Here is a 20,896-nt window from a genome sequence, read left to right as displayed (position 1 = left end):
GCTGGAGCCTCCATTGTGCCTTTGAGGCTTTGTAAAACAGCAGAGAGAGAATCAAATCTGAAATGTTTGCCTGAAATGCACATGTACGCACTCTTCTATCTGAAGCCTGTGTGCAGATATTGATTTCTCCACATTTTTACCCTCGCATTAACAACAGATTCACAATGTCTCTTATGCTAATTAGGCCTCAGTGGTGGAGTGTACATGTCTTCAGAGCCCCAAAATGATTTTATTTATCTGTAGACGTTCTGGCTCCGCACCCTGTGTCTGGGTACAGTGGCAGCTTATATGAGAGATGAGTGTAAATGAGAGGAGGAATAGACGGAGCAGGGCTTTAGCCAAAAGCACATCGATTTGCCACCCCTCGCAGCTTTGACTATCTTCTCCCTGTGTGCTGAATGCCTCGTCTCATCCTGAATCACTGTGCAGTGGTTCTGGGTGCATTCAAGGTGAGGCCCACAGAGGTACGTCTATATGCAGTGAAGTATACATCCACCCCGGTTGTTATTATTCCTGAGTTGTGGTCAGTGGGGACAGCTTCAGGAGCATTCTGATGTGAAATTTTATTTCATGCTTTGTGTGTATATTGATCTTTATTGGTTTAGACAAAATCAGTCAAGATATTGTCAAAAGGCCAAGTCCCCTCTGGGCTCACTGTCTTGAAAAGGACAGAAACAGAGTGAGGATATGAAAGCGTGGATGTTTGTTGGATGACTGAGCAGCTGTTTGACTTTGTGTTTTTTTTGTATTTGTGCTATTTCACCTTTACTCTTAGAGGCCTGAGTCTCGGCCTCCTTCGGCGTTCGGAAGCGCAGCGGTTCGCTCAGCGGGCTCGTCCCAGACATGCTGATGGACTGGACATGCACAATGTAGTCGGTCTCCTCCTCCAAGTCCCATAATGCACAGGAGCGTGTGGTGGTGTTGACTTCCTGGATGAATCGCAGCATACGCACGTCTTTCTTCTGTTGGAAGAAAGTAATAAACATGATTACGGCGGGGAGATGTTTTGTCTCCAGTCATATGCTCTTTAACAATACTGTACATTGATTGTCTAAGGGGCAGGGCACAGAGAATGCCTTGGGAGGAAACATTTCATCAAACAAGAATATTTCTACAGTAAGAGTAATCTTATAGCATCACTATTAAATCATCATAATTTAGGAAATGTCATGATTGTTTTTTGCAAACAGCTAAATGAAAAGTTTGATATGTGTTTGTACTCCGAGGTCTGTAAGCTAAATGTGTTGTACCCAGGATTCAGTTACCTTAGCTAAACAAGAGATATTAATAAACAAATATTAATATATCATCTGCAGATAGATGCTACATATATAACTACAGTGGTGATCCTCTTGGGTGACTCTTGGCAAGAGGATGAAAAAGCATATTTCCTCAAAATGGTAAACTATTTCTATAAAATATCATATACTTCTCTGAAAACACAAAAGCATGTAAGTAAGTGAATAAGTAGGTAAATACAATGCACAAAACAATATTCACAGTGAAAGCAGCTGCTTGTGCTTATGCTGTTTTTTTAGAATTAAAATCCTATTGAATGTGGTATTTGTTGCTGCCAACATTCAACATTCCTCTGTGCACACTATAGTGCACACCACCGACCATGCAGCTCTTCCTCATCTCGTCATTACCAATGATCATGGATGAATGTGTATGTTGTGTGTTTGTTTCCATACAACTGCTATATGACAGCTAGTGTCCCACATAAGCAATGTACATTTGGGCCTGAATCGAGTAATGTATGTGACTTCCTGTGTGCGTGTGTGTCTGTGTGTGTGTCCGTGCCTGCGTGTGCCTATGTCTGATTCACATGGCTGTCAAACTCTGCTGTTGTCCTAGAGCAGACAAGTAGTCCAACAGAAACCCGCCTCCTGTGATAGTACCCCTAATGCACACTGACTCAGAGCAAGGCAACAGCACAATAGAGAGAACTGGACATGACAGAAAACAACCAGTGATGAGCTCGTGGATGAATGAAAGTGGTGTCAGTTTATTTGAATATGTGTGCTTGTGTGTGTGTGTGTGTGTGTGTGTGTGTGTGTGTGTGTGTGTGTGTGTGTGCGTGTGTGTGTCTGTGTGTGTGTGTGTGTGTGTGTATTTGAGTTGGAATAGTTTATACTTGCATAAGCTAATGTATCCCCTCTGGTCTGTGTGTCTGTACACTGCACTGTGCAAGTCGCTCACCTGCTGTGTGATGGCGAAGCCAATGACGGAGTCTCCCTCGGGGATGTCCCATGTCACCACAGCAGAGTTTGCTTTCAGCGCTGTGATGGTCACATTGACGGGAGGTGACAAGCTATCTGCAAGCACACACAGAAACAGAGTCTTGTTTCATCTCCTGCAGTACGGAGCAAATGAGAAGTTCAGCTCCATTTTATTTCTGCCAGTCACAGAAACGGCCACCAGCGTGGCAGAAAGCAGACTCAGTGCTGCGAATAAATGACTCTGTGGAATCCATTATGTCAGGCGTAATCGATGACGGAGCACAGATACAGAAAATAATTTCTCGGGGTGTTACAGTGGTGCTGCCCAAGGCTCAGCAGACGGTACAGTGTGCAGATAAGGAGGGATCAATGCTTTCTGGGAGACTCAATTAATCGTAGCATTTTCATGACTTTAAAACTGGGATTTCAACGTTTTAAAAGTTATTTGAAATCATATGTGACTACATTATTTTAAATGTTATATCCCTTCTTGCAGCATGGACATATCAATTGATTGGTCAATCAACTCCAGGACTGAATATCTTAACCGCAATTCGATGGATTGTAGTGAAATGTGGTGCAGACACTCACATTGCCTCAGGAAAAACGATAATACGTGTAAACTGATGACAAAGTTAAGCAGCCTTGTCTGTATTTTGTGATAATTAGCTAATTTCATGATGCTACCACAAGCACAATACATTACACCTGCTTATCATCAGCATGTTAGCCTTGGTATTAATAACAAGGAACACAGACTGTATTTCAAGACAGGTTAGACACATAAACAAATATTTTGGGTTGTTGGAACACTGGAGTCTCCAGTCAAGATAGCAGCTCTGTGATGCTTATAGATGCTAATGTTAGCATGACCTCTTAACAAGCATAGACTTAAGGATGGATGACGAGTCTCCACTTCCTCCCACTATCCAAAGATTAAGCCAAAAATATCCCCGATACAAACAGTGCCATCTTGCACATAGATGGCTCATAGTGATTGGGGGGGATGGAGCTGTGTCATAATTAATTTTCCAAACACACCTCCAGTTTAAATAGGGTCACAGGGTACAAGATTCGAGAATAATTATTTGTTTTCGTTATGTAATCAAGTGTGAGACTGTGTGTGTCCATGTGAATTTTGTGACCGCAGCTACTTCTGAATAAGACTCTTTAATTACAGTATGCGCTGCCCGAGTCTGCACTACACACAAACACCTCTACATACCCACACACCTAATGACTACAGTATGAAATGAGCGTGTCTGCTGATCAGATGATCAAAGCGCCAGCAGCAAACAAGAACCTCGGTCTTCTTTCACTTTCATTTCCTTTTGAAAAATATTTAGTGTGAACCGTGTCAACCAACATGGCATAATGGACCAAAACCTTCAGATTATTGACTTTCAAAAAATATATTGTGTGTCCTTTAGTTGTGCTTCATGCTTGATGATGTGAGCTGTCAGAGCTCTGACCTACTTCCTGAAAGTTTTGACATGTTATGATAAATATTACAGTTCACTGATCTGAGTATAATGTATTTAAACGTGACTTGTGTCCAATCAAATTGACGCATCTACTTCTTGTCTACTTTTTCACCTATCAATGCAGCAATGTTATATAAAGATGTTACTTCTCTGTTGTTACAGTGTCAAATGCTGCCATTTGCTTCCTGCCATTACATTACATTTTCTGAGTTTTAGATATGAAATAAATGCTCTATTGCGAAGTGTATTGCCCTAATCTGAAACCACTATTTTCAGTATTTATCATTCACATAAGTTACAGCTATGTTGAACCATAATGTCTGTATACTGTAACACACAGAAGTTGAATGGAGCTCGACCCGACAGTCCCTTTGTGAAACCACATTTAAAGTCATTAGATCCGGATTTCTTTGGGGATCTGCTCAAAATTGTAGACACTCATCAGTATCAGACCCTTAAACATTTCCTGATTTAAAAATAAATAAATCAACATACATGTTTGTTTTATAACCCTACGTTAACAAAAGTGAAAAACATTTCCTGGATCTGCCCCCTGATGCAGATCCACATGTACACTTAGTGGCTTCTACACTGATCCATATCACACCTTTCCACCAAGTCTTGTGAAAGTGTGGTCAGTAGTTTTTGCATAACCTTACTTACAAACAAACCAATCAAACAATAACCAAAGATAGAGACAGGGGTGAAAACATAACCTCCTTGGCTGAGGTAATGACGAGGACTGTGTTGTTCGTCCTTTCCATCACAGCAGACAAAAGCTCCTGTGAATCACCTTCTTGGCTTGACAGTTCACTGTAATATGAGCAGAGCTGAGGGAGATGAATAGGAATAGCAAGTGGTCACTCAATGATGCTACTCAGTTAAATTTAATGGGATATAAATCAAAGTCTGCAGTCTGTGAGTTACTGAAGAGGTTAACTCTCTCTTGTCCTTTGACGGGGGACAAATCACTCAGCTGGTGATAACAGGATGATGGGCTTCTGTAGTATGGTGTACGCAGACTGACATTCTGCTGTACATTCAGAAACCGCACAGCACATCAATCCAGAGCAGGACTCACGTTTTGATCATGTTTTGATGAATAGCCTGACTAAGGTCCTGTTCAGACCTGGTATTAATATGCATCTTGGAGGATCCAATCACAAGTTGACAGCTCTAAGTTCATCAGTTCATACCTGACATCAGAATGTGTCTCCGAACATGTCTCCAGTGACCACTTTGATCTCACTTCCCCAACTCTGTATGCAAATAAACACGTTGGCCATTTCGGTTCACATTGACCAAAGGATGGTGTAAGCCAGTGTGACAGACATGTCCATTGTCTGTGTGTGTGTTTCTGTACTTGTACAGCTTCTGTATATATCTGTGAGGAGCATTTTGAGTCTAGAACTTATGGAGTGAAGACATCTTGATAAGTTTAGAAAAATTTGTACGATCCTCACTCTCTGACCCTCTTTCAATTGGCTGTTTGAGGGATAAGACTTGGTTTAAGGCTTCAGGTTAGAATTAATGTAGGTTAGCATTAGGCCAGGGAATACATTATTCCTATGAGTGTCCTTACTAAGATAGATGTACAAGGTTGTATGTGTGTGTGTGTGTGTGTGTGTGTGTGTGTGTGTGTGTGTGTGTGTGTGTGTGTGTGTGTGTGTGTGTGTGTGTGTGTGTGTTTGTACACACTTGAGAGAAAGAGAGAGCCTTTTATGAAAAAGGTGAAAGAGAGATTTTACTCATTTAAAATTGTAAAGCCAATCAATACCTGGTGGTCAATCTTGATATTGAGGAGGTAGCCACAGATAAATCAATGGACAGGAAACACTGTTAAGTGTAAATATATTTTCTTATCATTATGAAACTGCTGACTAGATAGTCCTACAATTTGGTCACATGCATCCTAGATCACCTCTGAATGTGGTCTGAGTGATTGGATCTCAAACGTGGGTCTTGAGTTCATTCACAACTAAACTTAGAGCTGTTCACTCGTGATGGGATCATTCAGGACCGATGTTGATACCTGGTCTGAACAGAGTCTAGATAGATTGAAGGATGGAATCAGGGGCGGACTCTGATGTTTGAAGATGATTGGCTTTATTTTACCGTCGGCTGTCTGTTTGCCTGAGGGAGGTGCGTCTTGGGTGGAGGGGGGCGGATGGGACTGAGGTCACAAATCAAACTCATCTCTCAGTTAGTCCCCTCTCAACCTGTCCTCTCTTATGTGCTAATGTCCCTCTTGAAAGACAGAGCATCAGCAACATTTAGCTATCATAATAACACCCCCAGGGAACACATTCATTGCTGTGACTCAGACACAACCGTTCCTTTGTTTACACACACAGGGAACTTCAAAATTTCTCACACATAAAAAGAGACTGAGCGCTCCTATTTACTGTATTAGCATCTGTGATGTACTGATGCACTCCTGTAATATTTTGAGAAGAGTGAGAGATGAGTTACAGTTGTGTGGTATTTGATCTTGACGGTGTCTGATTCATTTGACAAGCAAGCGAAGAGATGTAAGCATGAAGCCACGTGGAAAATTCGTGAGTCTATCCTTTAAAAGTACTTCATCTTTTAAGTTCAAAATTAGCATTACTCTCATTCCTCCAGTCCCCTAATGAAACCATGTTTAAATTTAATTGCTTTGTTAAGATTCTGCACCAAATTTCACACACACATAAATATCAATCCCCTAAATATGTCTCACTTTTTTCATGAATTATTCTCTGAGCAATCAAGGAAAAGGCTGCCAAACGCCCTAACTCACATTGTAAAAGAAAGAGAATAAATGACTGCATCTGTACCATATCTAATCCGTCCAGTGGTTTTGGCTTAATCCTGCTAACCAACAAACCAAGCAACAGAGAAATGGACATGGGTGAAAACAGATGATGCCATCATAAGCTGCTGTGATTGGTCCGTTTACTTTAACCTTATGAACCGCACTTACGTTTACATGCATGGAAGCAGATCTGGTTGTTATGTCGACTCATGTTTGATTGAAAGCTTTCACACCAACCAAAAATAACCAAACCAAATGGGCAGGTTAGGTGGGGAAACATCTCTATTGCCTTATGAGGTCCACACAGGATACTACACTTCCCATGTGAATGTTTTTTTCTGGACATGGACAAAGCTTTGCGTTGACCTCAGAGGCTGAATATTACCTATCAAGCTGAGTAAATTAATGTAATCTGTAAAACTAGAAACAGGCATTAAAGAAAGAAGAAAGTGAAGGGGGAGAATCAAACGACTGTGAGATTCTGATGTTTAACATGACTATTGTCGACTACATGAATGGAGTAGAAAATGTCTCTTCGGGGCGCGATAATAGACCCAGTCTGGTGTCACTCTGCCCCTCTTTCTTCTCTATAATAGTGTGATCAGCAAAGCTCTTGTAAAGCTGAACCTCTCGCCTTGTGCCTCTTAAATTCAATAACTTTGCACAGAGCTGGTTAGCTTTAGATAGAGCCGCTATCTTTCTGATCTCTGCAAGACTACTTCTCTCTTTACTCTTTAAATCAGAGCAGCCAGCCAGCTGCAAACGCCCTTTGAAATGAGAAATTCCTCATGATATTTCCATTCACGTCTGAAACTACTTTCCACAGTGTTGCGTTTCTTTAGTTTTCTCCGTCTTTTACTGCATTCAGTGCTGACAGCCTTTTGAATTATAAGTGAATAATTTTTGCTTTTTCGAGTCTCTCTTTGAAAACAGATTTTGATCTCTTTAAGACTCCAATATTATACATCAGAAAGAATTGTATTGGCAGCTGCAGGAGACCGAAACATAGCTGGAGGTAGAGTGTGGTAAAGAAAAAACAAGTGTTATTCCTCCTTAGCTTTCTGAGAAACAAAGATAAAACATCTCTTTGTCTGTCCTCATGTCCCTCAGCTTTTACTAACTTTTGTTTGTCTTTGCCCGACTGCTATCACCTGTACAGCTGTGTTAGGCAGAGGGACAGCATGAGTCAACGTCAGCCATGACCGAGGCCAAAACATACACATGACATTAGTCAGCTCTAATGAAACACCAGACAGATGTCTTCCTCAACTCTCTCTCATCGTCCTGACACACAGTCTGCCTCACCCTGAGAGTTGGGGGTGACTTTGAGACCTGACAGATGTCCCTCCGGTGTGTGCATGTGTGTGTATGTGAGACTGTTAGTTCAATGACTATCAGAGTGACAGCTAGGTGTCTATCCCATGCTGTGCAGCTTATTATCCCCATTCATTATAGAACCCACTGGGAGTGTGTTTGGGTGTCAGCGCACGTGTGTGTGTGTTCTTATTCTTGTGTATTTGTGAGAACCCTTTTGAGCATAGACCTTACGCATTGAGGACATTTTTGGAAAGTGAGGACATTTTTAGGGTTAAGGTTTAGGTTAGGGTTAGGGTTACGCATTAAGTTATGATGGTTAAGGTCAGGGGCTGACAAATGCATTATTCCTGAGTGTCCTCTCAGATTGAGGTGTGAGTGACTAAGCTAAGTTGATCTTTCCCTACACAGATGTTGAGGATAAACACACTGTGACCTCTCCTTGTCCATAAAGCCTTTTTTTCATTTGTTATTTCTCTTATTTGCCTTATTATTCCTGTTGACATCAGAAAGACAGGACCACTCCTTCCACACCTCTTCCAGGCCATGCTGCCATCCCTCCATCCTTACTCCTCCTCTGGATCCTCCTTTCAATTTGTCCACACACTTCTTGACACTGGGTACAATTTAGCTTTATACATGGAGAAATATTGCAGGTAATGTAACGTTAAGAAAAAAAAATCTTTCATTTTAGCAGAATTGATCCCCTCTCATATTCCTCATTCTGTTTTTATTTGTTTTCTTCAAAAATCGTTTGTTATGGTGGATCTATGGGCTATACAGTATCTGGAAATTTTTTGTAGATGTACAACAATGCACATCAATATTAAATTCCATCAGAGCTCTTTCTGCCGCTCTAACCCACCACAGGTTTGCTACGCATCTGATAACTGAAACAATACAAAAGGTTTTTGAAGGATTAACCTTCGTGGCTTTAATAATATAATTGTTGGTGTATATTTTTTGCACAATTTGCTTTTTATATTTGTAAATTACCTCACAGTGGGTCTAAGGCCTCTTGGGCCCCTGATGGTCTGGGGCCCTAAGGCGATTTTCCGCTCTCCACCTGTTTAAAGTATAATTATTGATGTGAAGGAAAAACAGATCATAAAACTATCATGCTTGCATTGAATATAGCTGCTTCAGCTCACTGGGACACTTGATAGAATTGATCCATCGTAAATGTAATGACTATCACCTCTGCTTTTCTTCCTACTCTGACAAGATAAAACATTGCCAGTTTTGAGGAAATCCTGCTGGATTGTGTTATAGCCCACCAACTGCCTCCAGGGTGGAAAACACATTATATGAGTGTAACTCAGCAGGGGCTGAGAAATCATGAAAGCTAACAGGGTGGTGTTCAAGCTTCCATCTGCACATGTGGGGGAGATTTAAACCACCTTATTAAAGCTTAGAAATACATCTCTCAGAGTCCGGCCCGTGTGCTGGCTCTGCTCCCCGGGATGCTAATGAATGAGTCTGTCCACACTACTCTTGAGTTTTAGAGAAAATTCTGCCGGTCTGCAAGGGCACAACCAGAAATGTTGGAAATTATGACATTATCGCTCACAACCGCTTGCTGATTGCCGAATCACCCTGGTCTCTCGGCTACCAGTGTAGAACCCAACACGGATAATCATTTCCAAGCGTGACCCTGTTATCAGCTGCTGTGCAGTTAAATCTGCATTTTACAATGATACAACAGCTTATGTGCATAGTAGACGACTAACAACCAAATGTCTCCTGTGCAAACAGGCACGTGCATAACCAGTGTATGTGAGTGGTCACGTGATATACGTTTTCAGCTGTGTTAGTATGAAGGAGGATTAGAATTTATACAGATTGAAATTGTTTTATTTGGAAAAGGCTTTCTTTCAGTTTTTGTAGCATAGTTTTAGTAACACTCATAAAGAAGTGTAGCCCATTTCCCAGCTGGTAGTAAGTAAACCCTCACTTTGCATGAAAGGTGTAAAAACCAGCGGGTCTGAAGTGTATTCATAGAATCACTGTGGAACTAGGGGAGGATTAAAACTTGTCATAGCCATAATGGTGAGAAAGCATGAGCCCACAGGGAATTAATGGTTATAAATTGGGGAATTACAATTGCTTGTTGTTTTTCCCCTGCTAACGTGCTATTGAGCCTCAGAGCTGTCTAAACTGCGGTCGCACTGTGCATCTCGGGGTTAGTATTGCTGGCAGAGATAATGGCTCACCTTCATTCATACTTAATGTGCCGTGATAGAGCCATCAGGATTTTTGGTGCTGATCTGGAGTCTGCCCTTACATGTGTCAGAGGAGACCTTGGCAAATGGTCTTGTCCTTATAGCGATATGCGCACTACAAACACACACACATTAACACACATGCAAAATTTGGGAGGATCACTATGTGACACTCATGGGCAAATACAAGGGGTTAATGTGTTTCATTGAAAAGTTAAAGCATCTGGTGAATAATTTAGGAGTTCCATCTAGCGCATGTGTACCCATCTGAGTCACACTGTAACGCCATCACATTTTATAATGGATTGCCTACAATGCCTTTTTATTAGAGCTCGCCTACTGTTTCACAGTTGTGCTGCCGCTTTTCCAGTGCGGCTGCTGAAATAGTTACGTAAACCACAAAAGCGAGCTCCTGCGTGGAGATCCTCTTTCCCCCTTCTCCTTGTGTCCTGCCGTTGGTTCCATGCTACCGTCAGACCTTTTGCATCTGGATCCTTGTTGGAGGAAATACAAACCATAAGTTCCTGTGTTTCTTGTGCTTTCAACTTATTTTCCCTCAGCTATAATAGAAACTGTGGCAAACTTCCACCTCAACCATTTATCTGTTCCTGTCTCTCTTTTCGTCTTTGGCTGTCTCTCCAAGGCTCCTCGTCCTATTTCTGAACAGCTTCTACAGCGCGGCTTTTTGGCAGCTTCTTGATAGGCTTCTGGTGTGTAAAGCTCTCTGACTGTAACTGACACTTCACCCGGCAATCTGGGTGCAGTGTGGAGATGGCGGGCGACTAGGGGAGACAGTAGTCTACCTGTGAGTCTCTAATACTATTGATTAGCCTCATGCTAGTCTCACACTGACTGGATGTAGTCAGATGGGCCGCTAATAAAATTAAATCAATCAGTCAATCAATCAATCTTTATTGTATAATGCACGTTTCAAACAAGTCAATGCAATTCAAAGTGCTTTACAGGTGAATTACAAAACATAGGATGTTCAAAATGGGTTGAGAATATTCAGAATTAGAGACTACCTGTTCTTACCCCGCCTGTTCTCTTGTCGTTCGGAGATGCTCCGGAGAGAGTCCTCCTTCAACAGTTCCACAATACACTCTCACTTTTTAGTGTTTGTGTGTTGGACGTTGTGTGCAAAGCTTATAATAAATAGCATATTCTGCCGAGTGAAGTTAGACACAATAGTCGCTTCTGCAGTCCAAAGTTCACAACCTCCCAAAATAAAAGGGCTGTAATTCAGCTCGATATAAAGCATTGCAGCAACAAAACGAACGATGTGCTTTTACTTTGTGCAATTGCCAAAGAAAAGCAATTATATTAATATTGCTGTCATTACACAGATAAGCACCTGAGACAACCTTGAATTGCTGTTTCAGTACGATATGGTGAAATGAAAATAATCTAACAATCAAAATGAGCTGGCGGGCCAGATGCAATTGTTAGTTGCAATTTTGTCCCTTTTTGTTTAGAAATTAGTTATTTATTTCCAACCCCACCGGCCATGGTAACACAGAGATTGGAGAGAGCGGCTTTGCAAAAACAGCATCTTTCTCCCTCTCTTCCAGTCAGATGGACACACACACAAACACACTCACACACTTTTCTATAAATAAATGTCAAAAAGCAGGGTATGAAAATCAATTCAGCATTGTGTGCAGAGAGTATGCAAGCCAGCTAATTCGAAAAAGGCAAAGGAGTGCCGTGAGGCTGATCATTTGACAAGCCCGGTGCTAATGACATCTACTCTCCAAGCAGGAGTGACTGAGCGCCCCCCCCCCCCCCCCCCCCCCCAAAGGAAGGGAAGCAGCAGTGATAGGTTAATGTGGCCGATTACACTAAAGGAGCTCACAGCTTGATACATGGTTACGCTCATGATTTTAGTGCTTGATGATACACTTTCCTCTTTTCTCTGTCTTTTCACTTCACACTCACTCTATAGCTTCTGTCTGTCTGTGTCCCCCCCGAGATCCTCCAGCCCCACTGAGGCCTTGGGCACAGCTAGCAAGGAAATGCTTCCAGACGCTGCCTGTGAGGATCCGTGTCACAGGCAGTAGAGGGGGGACGTGAACAATGTTCTCTCTCTGATTCCACTGTGTTTCCCTCTCTTCATCTGCCCTATACGCCCTCTGTCTCTCTGTGGGATTGTCTTTCTCTCCTGTGGCTCTAACACTAGCTCTCTTTCCTTTGTATTCATTTACCTTCTTTTCACCCATCACCATATCTCTCTCTCTCTCTCTCTCTCTCTCTCTCTCTCTCTCTTTCTCTCTCTCTCTCTCTCTCTCTCTCTCTCTCTCTCTCTCTCTCTCTCTCTCTCTCTCTCTCTCTCATACGCACACGTTGTTGTATCATAAACAGCTTTTGTAAGAGTCGTGGAATCACAAACACAAGGGCCCACTGTTCTACTGGCTACTAAAATGTAAAACTTTAATAAAAATGTAATAATTCATTTCAGGATAGAATTAAGCCATAAATGCTTTGTTTAGCTGTTGTTACCTCCAAGGAGGTTATGTTTTCACCCCTGTGAGTTTGTTTGCTGCTTTTCTATTTTCCCAGGGAATAAATTTGTCATATTTAGGGAACTGATACTAAGAGTGTGGGTTTTTACCACATTTCATCTTAACAGGCCTCTGTGGTGTGAAAACCCTCTCTATGGCATTTATATTGTATCTTCATTTGTATAAATAACAGAGTATTACAACAACTGATATGTGGAAACAGGAGAAATGTGAAAAACAAAAATACAATAATAAAATACAATATAGGTACAATAATTGTACCTATACAAAATAAGTAAAGTTAATAAAATGAGACCCATGTGCATTAAACCTTTGCACATGGGTCTTATTTTATTGACTGCTCTGGTGAGGAGAACTTTTTTGAGAAACGATGCATCAGAACACACACACTCATGTATGAATACAAATAAGTGTGTGATTGAGAATAACCTATTAACAGCTTTACGTTCATGGAATTGACTCCTTCCAAATGGCAGCATAGATTATTTTCTACCTGCATAAATTCATGCATGAAACAGGACAGACAACAGACTGCATCAGAGAGCTGCCGCTGCCGCTGTCAGCCTGTTGGCATCGCCCTCCCTTCCTCCCGCAGGCCCAGTGTCCAAATGATTGCACCCATCTGTCACTGTTCAACTTTTGGCACTAAAATAAACAAACTTCACATTACTGAACACATGTGAACATTAAGATAGAGAAGCTTTTAAGGAAAAACAATTGTTAAGAACAATTTCTTGAGGCAAAAGAGTACATTCTCAGTTCTTTTCTCTGCTGTTTGTTCTTAATTGTCGTGTTGCCAGCTGATCTAAAAGCTTTAGCACATACAAGCTCTCGTTATCGAGCGCAAGGCCGCCGCCGCAATCCTCTGCGTCTCACTGAGCCATTAGCGAGCTCTTAAAAGTGCAATCAAAAGAGGCTTTCGAAATGAACGAGAGGGTGACGAGATGCCAGACGAAAGAGCAGCAGCACTTGCATGTTGATACCAACACTTCACATTGCTCACACTAAGAGTTTGAAATAAATGGGATTTTCATCTCCGTTGCCATATTCAGCTTGTCAGGTGACAATTAAAAATGACAGTTGACAGTGAGAAGGATTTAGGTTCGATCTAGGCAGCACTGAGACTGACACTTACAGCAAAGATACAGGGCCAGAATTATTCTCTTCTTTTGTCTCCCAGTTCCAAGACTTTGTTCCAGAAATACACACAAGTCAAGATAATATGTTGTTTTAGTTTCATCTTTGTACAGTATTTTAAAGCTTGTTCAGTCAGATCACCACACACACATACATCATACCAAAAAACTTTTGTGCATATAGCGGATAAAATGTCTACAAGGGCACTAAGACGCTCTACGTACAACAACAGATAATTATATGCATATTAGTGTGGCTTCAAATGAAATCGCATCAGGAAGCCAAGATCTTTTATTAAACAGCCAAGAATTTAGAAAGAAAAAAGAAACATCAGTGTGAGTGAGGGGCTTTTAAGAACAGGTCGCTCTGAACAGACTCATTATTTACGTACAGATGAGATTCTAAATATTTACATCCAGTAAGAAGTTGTGTGTCTATTCAGGGGCAGAATTTTCGTAGGACGCATGACAACCGTGTTAGACCATGAGACGATCCGGTCTACAGAGTATTTCTGTGATCGGCATCACCAGCTTGTTCCGCCCTTATTACTGCAGCATAGCAACAGAACTGAAGTTGGACACGTTGAGAAAGTTTTAATGCCCTTTGGTTTGATTACAATCAGAAACCGTTAGCCATTTGGTTGAGTTGAAGCGTGATACTCAAGCATTACATGTCTCATTGTTTAGTGGCGCCAATACCACTTTGAAAAATGGTTTGTCACTGAAGTAGCTAGCTAACCCACATCTTAAGTTGTAATGGTAAATCATGCCAGCTCAGAGTTACCCTAGAACTTATCAAGGACTTGAATGTTCAAACCATAGACCCTCAATAAAAATGTATATCATGACAGCTCCCAAAAGTGAAGCCAAAGTGTCTTGATTAGCCCCTGGGGGCTGGTTGCAGTATAGGTTATAAACCCTGCTTCCTCCCTTTAAGCAGATAGGACAAGGACCAAATGTTGATATCAAATGAACTATTTATCACTATCATTTTAGGTAGTTCTTATAACACAATGTGTGTTTAACTTGAATTTGGTTTAGATTAGTTATTTGAACTTGTAAAAGCGGCAAAAAATTATGTAATTGGTGTTAGATGGTGCCGTCCGTATCTGGAATATTTTGGCTTAATTTCTGGTTCGTGGAGATGCATGTGAATTGTTATGTTCAGGCCATGGCTCAAACAAAAATTGTGTGCAACCAAATCCTGTCTCATATGATCTTGTGTGATGACATGATAATAAAAGATACATTTGCTAATACAATGTAGATTTTCAAAAAATAAAAGTATACAGCTCCTTTGCTAATTAGCAAAACAGGAAAAAAATTCAATTTTGTAAAATAAACAAAAGCTGTCAGTGAAAGTCACAACACCTAGTTCTGGTGTTGTCATTGCACAATAATTTGGTATTTCCTTGTCAAAACAAATCTGAGGCAATTTGTATTAAGAAAATGCAGCGACTCTGGTTAACTGTAACAAGCTCATGTAAAAAAGTGCAGTGATCTGCTTAAAAAAAACCTGCAGACCAGATTCCAAACAACTGATAATTACCAGCAGCTAATTGTGCTCACACAAATCACATGCACACAGAAAGCACACACACAGATTTAGGTCTCCATAACAACACTTACTACTTAATTAACATATGCATGTGTGAGTATGTGGTCTAAATATGCAGGAGCACACACACACACACGCACACACACACACACACACACACACGAACACACATACACATACACACACACACACACACACACACACACACACTAACATTGATTTCCTTGAGATTGACTCTAACCTTAACCATAGTTACTACTTATGTGAGGATTTCAATATTTTACCTATGGTCTCTGTCTGACAGAACTCTTAACAATAAAGATAGAAGCAGTTTGAGCCAGATAAGGCCTTCACACAAATGATTTATAAATAACCCATGCTGCGTAGTGTCATTAATTGTTGTAAATTCTAACTTCTGATATTAAAGCATTATTCCCTTGTCCCATCTGGGGTAAAGTCAGGTTGACATTGTTTGATTAAGTTGTTTTGAATGTCTGCACAAACGGAACGTACAGCCGATATAGCAGGAACACAATAATATCTTTTCCCCAATAACAACAGTTTGGCCCTCATGGCATCAGCTGTGTCAAGGCCTTGGGAGTGTCTCCTGTTCACTTCCTCATTCCAATGCCAAGAGGATGGACTACGCGTGCGCACTTTCGAGGAGGAAGAACCAAGACCTACTGTTATCAAATCGTACAGACGCCGGCTGTTTGAGGCGTTCTGATGGGTCTCGCGTTCTGATGGGTCTCGCGACTTGAGACTTCCCCCGGGCTGCTAGAGTTCTGGGGTAGTGAGTTGGATGCCCATTGCTTTGCTGATCTTTTCTTACCCTGTCATTGCTTTCTAAATAAAGACTTGATTGAACAAACCGAGTTCGGCTCATCTTCTCATATTTAGGATAAACCAACACGCCTGACACTTACCTTACTCTAACACTTAACATCACCTAAACCATACCTTAATTTCCCCTTATCTTAATCTAACCTTTAAACATGTCGCCACCTTTTTAATCTAACCTTTAAAAATGTCTCCACCTTAAAATGTAATTATTAATGTTATGAAGACTTCTGTTTGCTCCCATGAGGAGTCAATGTCCTCATAATGTGATTGAGTTAAGAGATTTTGGTCCTCACAACATCGGTTAATACCTAGACCACACAAACTATACACACACACACACAAGCACACGCACACTCCATCCCCTGTTGAAGATGTGGTTCACAGGGACCAGTGATGAGTCAGCCCTCCAATCAGGAGGCTGCCCCAGATACCCAGCAGGTCTAAAGGACGCATATTTGAATAACAGCAGCATTTAAGAGAACTGAAAACACAGTTAACAACCAAACCCTGTGAAGCTGCTTATGAAGTCTGTCACGATAAAATATGATGACATAATCGTTTCAGCATGAGAGCATTAACATGAGTCCTGCACTCAGACACTGATGACTTTTTTTTTGTATTTCTGATTGTACATCTGCTTAGAAATCTTCAAAGCGTAAGTTTGTCTCTTAGTGATGATGGATAAGGCTTTTTACAAACTTTGGCTTTCACAACCTGGGCCTATAACTCCTCTCAGTGGATACTTAATGGCAAAGTGTTCCTGAATTTTTCTGGTTTACAGAATTTAAAAATAACCTCTGTGCTCCTGAAAGACTCAGCTTTCTTTATTCATTTTTACAAACATCCCTCAAGGAAGAGAGCAGCCTGGAGTCTTTCCTCTGCTTGCATCACTGTTCAGATTGTTGATTGACTCTTTTATTTTTTTCTTTCCTTCTCCAATCCCAGAACTGTTACTGACTAGGGAGGAAAATTAAATTGAATCATTAGCTTTCCTTTCTCCGGGATCAACCTACTGTTTTACGAGTCACTATAAACACAGACACGGTAAAGACGTCACCATAGTATAAACTTTATGATGCCTGCCGTGGCGAACACCCACTCACTGCCTCGACATTGATTTGGCCTGGTTTTCTGAGTGCAGGTGTCTGACTGAGACTTCAAATAGACTGGCAGACAAAAACTTCAATCGAGTTGTGATTTGTGAGAGTAATGAAGTTACACTCCAGTCTGCAACTTTATTTGCTTACATTTAGACTCACTGAGGTTCAAAATGTAACCTAACAATATAACTTTAATGTCCATTTAGTGGATTTTCTGGGGCTTTTGATCTTTTCACATGATCTTCATCAGCAGACGACATTTGCACAATTGTCTTTGATATCACCATTATTTAATCAGATAATCTCAATGAGGTCAAGATCTGATTTCTCAAGAGAGACCCGAGTATAGATGAATTAGTCCGACATAGCAGAGTCACAGACATCTTCAGTGACCTAAATCAAGAAATAGACAGTTTAGATTCAATTTGAATATCATCTGTACTTCAGTCTGTTTATAAGGTGCCAATTACTGAAAAACAATGTTCCTACGTTTCATATTCATCTGAGGGGTGACTAGACTTTAACAGTCCTGAAATAAGCTTCGTTGACCTGTGGTTTTAAATTGGAGCGCACTTTGAAAATACTTCTACAATTGATTGGAGCAAAGTAATGGATTATTGAAAGTATCAATGTAATTTAATATAATGTAATGTAATCAACTATGAATACTGTTTTTTCATCAACAGGACTGTTAGACAGTTGATCCAAATGTCTAGACAAGCACATAAAAGCTCTTATCATCTCGACTTCTTGTCCTTGCTTATATCTGTAGTTGAAAGCTTCAAGTCTGTTTTACGTCCAACCACACCCACTATCACTGTGTCAGACATATGTACTGTTAAGGACAATTTATGCTTCTCCGTTTTGACGGACACGGACAGATAGGACCGCCTTCTTTGCCCTGGAACCTCCTCCCCGGGCTCCGCAGAGAGCTTTTCGTGCAGCTCTGATTTTGAGAGCCTACGGATAGCCATTGGCTGTGATTGGTCTGCTAACGACAGCATTTCGGAACGACATCATTTCCGGACCTCAAACTTCCTGTTTCATTTCCTATATCACAATAAAACCAAACACAACTACGATTCTACGATTAATGTGACAAGTGTGTTAAGCCAGCGGAGTTCTCTGTCTGACGGTGGCTGGTTAGAGCCCTGACGGCATGTGTGTACGGTTATAATGAACTTTCATAATGGTGCTAGCGTCCTAGCCACCATGCTAACTGCGGTGGTAACTGTGCAAAAACATGCTGTCACGACTCTAATTCAACGTCTGTCATGACACTGTTTCTCAAACACCGACAGGTTAGAAGTAAACACTTGGTAGTAGTTAGTATCCGGAGTCCCTGCTGACTGTGTGTGGAAGCTGGGGGGGAAAGCTAGCTGCTTCAGTGTAGCTTCAAGTAGTGGAATTAGCAACGCAGTTCAGAAACAAGACCGGGGAACCGCCGCACTAAGAAACGATAACATAAGCATTATGACACGCTGGGTGTCACTTTATTTTATGTAGACTTCTTAAAGCTCGTCTTCCGTTGCGCCACCTACTGTTCTGGCGCCCAATTGTTTTCAGCAACAGAGAACTATAAATCAAAAAGTGTCTGTCCGATCCGTCTGTCCGTCCCTCCGTAATGGACTCGGAGAAGCATAAATTGGCCTTTACACCTGTAACCAAATGCAACAGTGATGTCAAAGGGTCAAGTAATTCATCATCAGATCCCTGTGATGCACTCTGTAATGTAAAATATAAATTTTTTAATGTATTTGTTGCCAAATTTAATAAAGGAATCTCTATAAGGGTATTAATAGTTAATACCTGCATTACAACCCTCTGTAAACGTGGTTCCTTTGTGTTATTGTACATAATCATCCAAGATTATAACTAGAAAGTACATTGCAGTCTTTACTCTTACAATTATGTCAGTCTACCATTCATGAACTTTACACTGACGATAAAAGCATCAATACAAGAGTTGAAATAGATCAAATAAATTAAAGATGAAAGAAAGTGTTTGAACCCCCCCCCCAAAAAAACTGAAAACGACTTCACATTTCTCAGTAATAATCTCAATTCTTTTCAATTTCTCGTTAACATAGTGGAGCTCATACATGAAAGTGCTTATGTCCATTGAAGATGTCCCACTTCCTGCCCACCATGCGGACATGTTCCACTTTGTAATGCCGACTTTTAACACAATAAAATAGTTTAATCTGGTCTGTAGGACAAAGATGAAAGCACACCAGACTGACAGTGTACTTGTGTGTCTAAGTTAGTGAGTGTGCGTGTGCACGTGTGTATCTGGACAAGTGAAAAGAGCAACACATTGATTTATCTTTAGTGAAAAGTTTGGGGACCTGGAGGATGCAGAGTGAACCAGAGGTGCATTTTGATGGCAGGAGTGTGTCAGGAGACTTCAAAGTGTGTGTGTGTGTGTGTGTGTGTGCGTGTGTGTGTGTGTGTGTGTATATTTTATACATGCAGACATACAGTTCAGACACCATCACTCGAAGGCACAGCAGCAGCGTCACCAGCGTTTCCATGGATCTATGTGAGAGGACCACTGTTGCCATTCATTATAGCCCCATTTAGGATTATTGAGAATAAATATATCTACTTATGATTAGTATTCAACAAATGTTTATACAGAACAGTACTAATTCTCCCACTGATAGACAGTGTGGATACACAGCTCAGGCCCACGCTTTGTCTGTGCAGCAGCTTGTATATTACCTGCCTGAAATGAAATTTAAAAGTCAGCTTGGATCACATCAAACACACACACACACACACACACACACACACACACACACACACACACACACACACACACACACACACACACACACACGCACGCACACACAACCATGACAACTCTGTAGTTCGTTATTAGGCCAAATTAGCTCCACTAATCTGAATGAATCCCAGATGTGTATCTAACCCTTCATGTTCCAACCCTTAAAACACATCAGTCCGCCTCTCCATGGACACACAACAGACTATACGCAGCGTCTCACAACACAACAATGCCGGCTCAAATCTCCACAACAACACCTCCCTGGAAGCCAGCGGTCCGTTTTCCCCACATGGCGCCGCGAACCGTCGTCTAACCAGGCAGCAAAGCACCGCTCTGTCAGTCAGGGGCTGCGAACCCAGCTGTGCACCTCAGCTTCACGCAAACGCCCCTTCTCTCCGTGAATTGCACATTAACAGAAACTTACCCGCTGCGACTCGAGAGACGCCGAGACAGCTGAGGACGAGCAGCAGAAATCTCTCCATCTTTCTAACGCTCGGTTGACGTGCGGTCCCATTTACTCTGGCCGGCGGTGCTGCGCTCTGCTGGGCTTGCGCTGCTGCTGCTGCTCGGCATTCACGTCAGTTCATGCGTATCGTCTCGACTGGAAAAGGGACAGAGACTGTGCGTGTGTGTGCGTGTGTGTGTGTGTGTGTGTGTGTGTGTGTGTGTGTGTGTGGTAGAGAGAGTCGGCAGCTCCTCAGCACCTCGGACAGCGCTCTCCAGCGACACGTCCGCTCATTCAACAGCCTCCACCGAGCAGCCGGCGACCAGCGAGCGGCCACTGACCATCATGACTGACTGCTGTATGCGTCCTCCAGCTGTGCTCCAGAGCCCTCTCCGATCCACTGGTGCTGCTGACGCTGGTGGTGCTGGTGCTGCTGCTGGTGGTGCTGCTGCTGGTGGTGCTGGT

General features: G+C 41.7%; 1 protein-coding gene across 1 annotated transcript in view; it reads right to left on the bottom strand.

Annotated features, from left to right (window-relative positions):
* fndc5a (fibronectin type III domain containing 5a) overlaps window positions 1-20,468 on the bottom strand; it is a 28,043-nt gene extending 7,575 nt beyond the window's left edge. The window contains exons 1-3 of the mRNA XM_053433768.1: window positions 20,411-20,468; window positions 2,203-2,318; window positions 770-962 (exon numbers count right to left, since the gene is read on the bottom strand). Of these exons, the coding sequence (XP_053289743.1) occupies window positions 770-962; window positions 2,203-2,318; window positions 20,411-20,468 (367 nt within the window). The remainder of the gene's footprint in view (window positions 1-769; window positions 963-2,202; window positions 2,319-20,410) is intronic.
* Between the last annotated feature and the right edge of the window lie 428 nt (window positions 20,469-20,896).

Source organism: Pleuronectes platessa, chromosome 11, assembly GCF_947347685.1.
Source record: "Pleuronectes platessa chromosome 11, fPlePla1.1, whole genome shotgun sequence".
Lineage (NCBI taxonomy): Eukaryota > Metazoa > Chordata > Actinopteri > Pleuronectiformes > Pleuronectidae > Pleuronectes > Pleuronectes platessa.
The sequence above is the reverse complement of the archived record's forward strand: the minus strand, read 5'-3'. Positions and strand labels throughout refer to the sequence as shown.